The sequence below is a fragment of the Lupinus angustifolius genome, chromosome LG20 (assembly GCF_001865875.1).
Source record: "Lupinus angustifolius cultivar Tanjil chromosome LG20, LupAngTanjil_v1.0, whole genome shotgun sequence".
NCBI classification, from domain to species: domain Eukaryota; kingdom Viridiplantae; phylum Streptophyta; class Magnoliopsida; order Fabales; family Fabaceae; genus Lupinus; species Lupinus angustifolius.
Window position 1 is genome coordinate 16,647,892 of NC_032028.1, and position 7,787 is coordinate 16,655,678.

Below are 7,787 nucleotides of genomic sequence, written 5' to 3' on the forward strand. Positions count from 1 at the left end.
AACCAGTAACACAGAAACAAATACAGCACAATCATAATTGTGATGAATTTTAACAAAGAAAGCTAGAGTTTTCATCACTATATATCTTGTTATACTTCCACTATCTCTCCAACCAATAAATGGAAAGCTTGAACCACTTACATAGAATTGGTTCTCATGATTATTTTCTTTTTTAACCTTTGAAATATATATATATATATATATATATATATATATATATATATATATATATATATATATATATATATATATATATATATATATATATTTCAAAGGTTAAAAAAGAAAATAATCATGAGAACCAATTCTATGTAAGTGGTTCAAGCTTTCCATTTATTGGTTGGAGAGATAGTGGAAGTATAACAAGATATATAGTGATGAAAACTCTAGCTTTCTTTGTTAAAATTCATCACAATTATGATTGTGCTGTATTTGTTTCTGTGTTACTGGTTTTTAAGGTAATTCCAAGTTTGCTGTAATAGTGAAACATCAATTATGCATTCAAATCGTTGGGTATAACTTACCATTGCTATTACAGTGTATTTAGTCCATGAAACAGAAACCGTCATATTGGGATTGCAATTGCCAGTTGCAGACAGCAATTTAGAACCTTGTTCAATTTGTCCTTCTATAAAATCTAATTGCCACAGTAACAGCTACCAAGTTCCAAGTATGCCAACAATTGTTAGGATATGATGTTCTTGCAACACGGGGCAATTCCAACTGATTTTGTTCCCCTGCTTTATATCTTCCTTAGTATTTTCCTCGATTGCTTTGTTTTGCTCAAGTTGAATTCGTGAAACAAGAAGAAACCCCATTCACACCCTGGCAACAGTCAACTACACTTTCATTGCTACTCAGATTGTTACTTTCTACGCGATTCTTCTTGACATCTCCATTAACAAGATTCTGGTCATCTGATCCCTTAACTTCGGCAACCGGTGGCCCCATTTGGCCCCTGAAACGTTTCATTTAATATAATTAATTTTTGCTATCCCTCCTTATACAAGGAAAGTGCTTCAGGTGCAATGAGTTACATGACATGAACAAGTGCTGAAACAACACCATAGGTGATATACTACTAAATGGAACAACTAAATAACTTTCTCCTTTGATTCTATAAATCAGGTACATAGCACATATAATTCTATTAGCCAAAACATAATAAAGGACACAAATCATATGGCAGCATTGAGACAGATGATTAACAGAACAAGAAACATGGCTCATGAAGAATTCTGCTTATCCTGTAGCCGTGGAAACTAACTCAATGCAACAAGCAAAATGGAGACTCGGTTTATATATTGGTCGGATGATGTTGTCTTCAACTATCCAAACATCCTTTAGATCAACTATGTATATCAAACAAAATGGAGATTTAGATTTATATATTAGCAGGATGGTATTGCCTCTAACTACCCAAACATCCTTCAAATAAACTACATGTATCCATACGGCTTTGAGTGATCATCTTGATAAGTCTACACCATGATTTCAGTAACCAACAGCTGAGTACTACTAGAATGTAAAATACATGTTACAATTATTCTGGTTTTGTTTTTGTATTTATATATAAAATATACGTATTTTTGAAATTAACATTTTATTAAAGAATATAAAATAGAGAATAAAAAAGATTGGAATAGAAACCTCCAAAGTTTTTGTATGACTTGTCCCTTGGCAATATGTTGATCCAACAATGCAGTCACATCATTAGGAGTGACATAGCCATACCTGTAATTGATCATAAAATAAGTTTTACAACAAGTAAACCAGAAAGTGTAAAATCCATGAAAATTATTAGAGAGAGAAGTAGTAGGTTACCAGTGACCTGTAATATTTCCATGTGGCGTTGGAGTGTATATAATAATATTACCAGCATATTTATGGCCACCAATATGAGAGCATGCTAAAACAGATATATGATTCTTCAAACCTTGAAGCTCAATTTCCTGATTAAACTTGTGTATGAGTGCAGGACCACAAACACCACATCTTACATCACGACTCCCATGAGCACATACAAATATATGGGAACCCATCAATCCATTCGGCACTCCGCCACTCCATGTTTCTCCCTTTACCATAACATCATCAAAGAACTCATCCACTTTTGATTCTTCCAACCCCCTTTTCAATCAAACCAAAATCAAGATTAGTTAGTTTTGATGAAAGTTTTTGAAACAGTCTCTATGCTTGCTTACTTGCTTGAGGGGTTAAGGTTGTTGCTTATATCTATCTTCTCATGACCTCATTAAATGAGTTTTTTATACTACCACGGGTATTCTCACCTTATGGGTAAGGCTTGTAGGGTGCCCCTCCTAATAAGTGTTGCTCCAAAGAATCGAACGTTTCACATTTTGGTCATGCTTATACTACTAGACCATCGCTTGGTCTATTAAATGGGTTTTGATGGAAGTATTAATTAAGATTGGGATGGAAAGTAAAAAATGAAAAGAAAGTTGACCTGTATTTGATCATGTCTGGGAAAATGAGGACATCGCCGTTGGAAAAGCCATCCTTCTCACGCGCTTCGCAAACCGTGATTTTAGTCTGCTGCCAACTTATACTTAATAATCAAATGAATTTTAAAAATAAAAAAATAAAAAATAAAAAGGAATGAAACGAAAGGGACCTTGAGGGGGATGTAGTTTTGACGAGCTTTGAAAGCTTTGGCGAGAGTATTAGGAAGTGGGTGTGAGGCTTCAACACGTGGCGGCCAAGAGAGAGGATTGTTATAACATAGGAACACATGACGATCGTATGCATCAACACTTCCGGCGAGACTTTCCTTGTACATCTCCGATCGTGAGAAGCCGTGCTTTGCGGTAGACATGGCGGCGATTCTGAGAAAAATAAAGGGAGAATGGGAGATTCCGATTCTCATCCTCATTATCATCATCATAGTATATTAATAATAATCAACAAAATGGAACACCCCTGTGTTATTGTATATGATTGCTAATTGAAAATGGTTTTATTTATTTGTGTTACATCATACATTTTATAATAACAAGTTTTGTATTCAGAATTAACCAATGTTATTACTTCAATTATCCATTGTTTCAACTTTCAATCACTAAAACCAAATCGGGTTTATGAATGCTGGAGCGCCTGGGTGTCAAGTTGAAAATTAAGGGGAGAAAGAAGGGCCGTTACTAATCCCAACTAAGCCCACTCAGCATTTTCTTTTAAATTATATATTTATACCATTCTCTAATCTTATAAAGTTTTCACTTAGGACCATATATTTCAACTTTTTAATTATTAAATTAGTTTAATATTTTTGTATTCTCAGTATAAAGTTTTTTGTATTCTTAATATAGAGTTTTTTGTATAGTCAGTATATCATCTATAATTTATATGTATTACTTTATTTAAGAGTAGTAACATACAATATCTTACATTTATAGGTGAATTTATAAATAAGTTTTTAAAAAACCTAGGAATATTTCAATTTGTTGTATTTCGTGCATGCCTACTATAGTTGTCTCCCAAATTTTGATGTGATATGTAGTTGTTAACCCAATTTTTACCATATGGTTTGTTAACATTTTAGTATCCCTTAGTACAAATGAAGTTCAACCTTGCAACCTTTTGCAAGCAATACATAAAAATTGTTGACCACTTTCTTGATAGTTGATGCAAATAAATCTGATAAGGTTGTTTGTGAAAGCTAGGAATTTTAAACAAGAATTTGAAAGCTTCAAAGAATAAGGAGCAAAGATTCAATAGAATTTGATGAACGAATCTAAACTTTCTTATTGGAAATCAAATGTGAGTAAATTGAAAGATTACAAGAAGGTTTCTTTAGAAAATTGACAAGCTGAACTTATACAAGTTTGTTCTCACTAACCAACTTTCTCTCCAAAACTATAATGTAACTAACTAACTCCTATTACAAAAATACCCTTAACATTCCCTCCCCATAGAACAATTCTTGCCATTGAGAATGAAAATTAGGGAACTTCTTGCAAAGATCAAAATAGTACTCTAAAGTGGCATCCTCGGGTAGTTGGTGCTTCCATTGAACCAACACCTTGGTGACAACTTTTCATCTTCTCTTAACAATCATTCTGTCTAGTATGGACTTTGGTGCCTTAGGGTCAATAACTTCAAAAGCTTTCAAAGGCATGGATGAAGAAATAGGAGCTTGACCAATATGCTTCTTCAATTGAGACTTTAGAATGGCTTGGAAGCTAAATCTTGTAGGCCACTGCACCCACTTTGCTTAATACTGGAAATGGACCAAAGTACTTTGGTTCTAGCTTCTCATTCCCTCTTGCAGCCACAAAAACCTGCCTATATGAGTGAAGCTTCATATAAACTAGATCCCCTATATTGAAGTGTCTATCACTTCTATGTTTGTCAGCTACTTGCTTCATTCTGTTCAGAGCCCTCATGAGATGGAATTTGAGCACCTTGAGCATCTCTTTTTATTTTGCTAAGCTCATATCCACCAACTAAAATTTAGATTCCCCACGTAGATATGGAAGGTATGTAGGTGGAGGCTGACCATACACTATTTCATATGGTGTAGCTTGAATGGGAGTATGGTAGGTAGTATTATACTACCATTCACCTAAAGGTAACCATTTAGACCACTGAGGGGAGAATCTACACGCATACATCTTAGGTAGGTTATTTACCACCTCAAACTGCCCATTTGTTTGAAGGTGGTAGGTTGTGGATAAATTTAGTTGAACTCCTTGGAATTGAATCAACCCCTACTAAAAATTGTCGATAAGGATAAGATCCCTATCACTAGTGATGGAGTCTGGAAATCCATGCAGTTTAAAAACATTGTCTATAAAAGATTGGGCCACAATCCCAGTAGTGCAAGGATGTACCAATTGCATGAAATGAGCAGCTTTTCTCAATCTATCAACCACCACAAATATAACCTTCTTACCTTGAGAGTTAGGAAGTCCTTCTATGAAGTCCATAGTGATATGTTGCCACACATGATTAGGGATGGGTAGGGGCTGCAATAGACTTGGAGAAGCAGCAGTGTCATATTTGAATTTCTGACACACTTGACATTGTTGGATGAAATGCTTGATGTCCTTGTTCAAACCTTTCCAATGTAACACAACCTTGACTCTCTAAATGGTAGCCTTCCTCCCATAATTCCCCCTGCAGCAGAGTTATGAAACTAGTGCAGCATTTCTTGCTTCAAAGCAAAGTCTTGTCCTACCATAATCCTTCTCTTCCTCCTCAACTCACCCCCATTCAAAGTATAGTGTTTGTGCAAGGTTGGGTCTAATTGTAGCTGAGATATAACTCTCACAAGACCTGAGTCAGTGGTCTAAGTGCCCTTGATTCTGTCCATTATATCAGAGTGAAGATCATGGATAACCAAGGTCAAGCATTCTACCTCTTCTCTTCTCGACAAAGCATCAATAACAACATTATCTCGACCTTGTTTGAATTAAATGGAAAAATTGAATTCCATCAATTTAACCAATCATTTCTATTGGAAGGCAGTGGTAAGCCTTTGATCCAACATATATTTCAAGCTTCTATGATCTTTGTTGATGATCAAATGTATGTTTAAAAAATAGTGTCTCCATTTTTAGACTGCAAACACTACTGCCACCAACTCCTTCTCATAAGTTGATAGTGTTTGTTGTTGTTGATTCAACATCCTACTGATGAAAGAAATTGGATGATGTTGTTGCATTAGGACAACCCCTATGCCTTGACCTGAGGCATCTACCTCTACCATAAACTCTTGAGAGAAGTCAGGTAAGGCTAATACTGGTGCACTGCATAACAACTTTTTTATCTGTTGGAAAGAAGACTTGGCTGCCTCAGTCCATCTGAATCCTTCTTTTTTGAGCATAACAGTTAATGGTTTGGCAACCACTCCATATTTTTTCACAAACCTTCTATAATATCCAGCAAACCCCAAGAAACCTCTCTATTGCTTGATGGTGGTGGGCATGGGTCAATCCTACACAGCTAGCACCTTAGCTGGATCAGTAGCTACACCTTCTGTTGAGATGAAATGACCCAAATATTCCACCTTAGGAACTCTAAAATAGAACTTTCATTGCTTGGCAAACAAACTATGCTTCCTCATCACAATCAAAACCTTTTCTGCGTGAATTAGATGCTCCTCCAAGTTATGGCTATAGATGAGTATATCATCAAAGAAGACCAGCAGAAATTTCCTTAAAAATTCTTGGAACACAAATTTCATCAAGCTCTAAAATGTGGCAGGGGCATTGGTGAGGCCAAAAGACATGACCTAATACTCAAAATGTCCACTACGAGTCCTGAAAGTTGTCTTATGTATGTCCTTGGGATCCATCCTTACTTGATGATATCCAGCCCTCAAGTCAATCTTAGAAAAGATAGTGGACCCATAGAGTTCATCCATCAAGTCATCTACTAATTGAATGGGGAATCTGTCTTTGATAGTACCCTTATTCAGCTCATTGTAATCTACACATAATCGCTAAGACCCATCCCTTTTGCCTACTAAAATGACAGGACTAGCATAAGAGCTATTGCTCCATTGGATCACCCCAGAATTCAACAATTCTTGTATTAGTTTATCAATGATATCCTTTTGCTGCTTAGCATACCTGTATGGTCTTTTGTTCACAGGGTCACATGATTGCATTGATGGAATCTTGTGGTCATACCCTTCTCTTTGAGCATGTAGTTGTATTGGTGTAGATAATATATCAACATATTTGCTCAACATATGCCCAATTGGACCATGGATTTGTTCTTGAGAGGCATGAGTAGTAAAAGATTGCAATAGATATTCCTCTTTGATGTGAACCTCTTAGGTAAAAGGCTCTTGAAACGGTCTATCTTGGTTGGTGTATGGCCTAGGCTCACGGATGATTTAAGCCTTGAGTTTATGTAGTGGAAATAACTTGTGTTTGGATAAAAGAAGATGGAAAAGATTTGAGGTGGGGCGCCACAAACAATTCAATTGTTTGATAAGCCAAAGTGATGATCGCCACAAGAACTTGGTTCTTGATAAGAACTTCTAATCTTGGTTCAGCCAAGAAGGTTTGGAGAATACTCTCACAAGGATATAATCCTCTTTGATTCACAAAGGAATACAATTTAGTTTTTGACTCAATGTGTTTATTCCATAACATAAAGCATTACATATATAGGCAAGCCTCTAAGGCTCCCTCGGTTGGCAACTTAAGGTGCATGTCTTGCACGCTTACATTGGATACTCTAAAAGTAATGAATCTACTCCTAATTTAGACTATATTCGAGTAGTAAAAGAAATGGCACATGTGCCTGATAAGTGCCAAACATACCTAAAAATCATACACTTTTATGGCACTTATCTTAAGCATAATTGAGAAAAACCAACAATACTTTTTGTATAAAATATCACAATTTGGTATATTTGTGTTTGTATTGCCTTTTATGTATTTTGTAGGAAATAAAATGAATAAAAAAAGAGAAAAGATTCATGGTCAAAAAGCAACAAAAGTCAAGAAAACCAAGATGCTCAACCAGGCAGCTAAGCGTGGAACAAGCCCCGCTGAGCTGACCTGGCCACCTACCTGACCTGCCCACCTGCCTGACCTGGACCAAACTGCTCAACCATGCAGTTGAGCGGACCTTCTTAGCCGCTCAGACTAGCAATAGACTAGGCCTGGCATGGTCAGAAATATGCTTGACATGATCATACACGAGCTTGGCACAAGACCAAGCTGCTCAACGGTCTAACCAAGCTGCTCAGCGGAGAACCAGACTCCTGGCCAGATCAGCAAGCACCAAGCCACGTCCCAGTCAACACGGTC

The 7,787-nt window shown here is 36.3% G+C and overlaps 1 protein-coding gene across 1 annotated transcript; it reads right to left on the reverse strand.

Annotated features, from left to right (window-relative positions):
* Positions 521–3,028, reverse strand: LOC109336205 (altered inheritance of mitochondria protein 32-like). The gene is given in 7 exon segments (XM_019572660.1): positions 521–665; positions 668–788; positions 790–958; positions 1,651–1,734; positions 1,825–2,130; positions 2,468–2,553; positions 2,636–3,028. Coding segments are annotated over 7 exon segments (1,086 nt in total). The 5' UTR covers positions 2,906–3,028; the 3' UTR covers positions 521–615.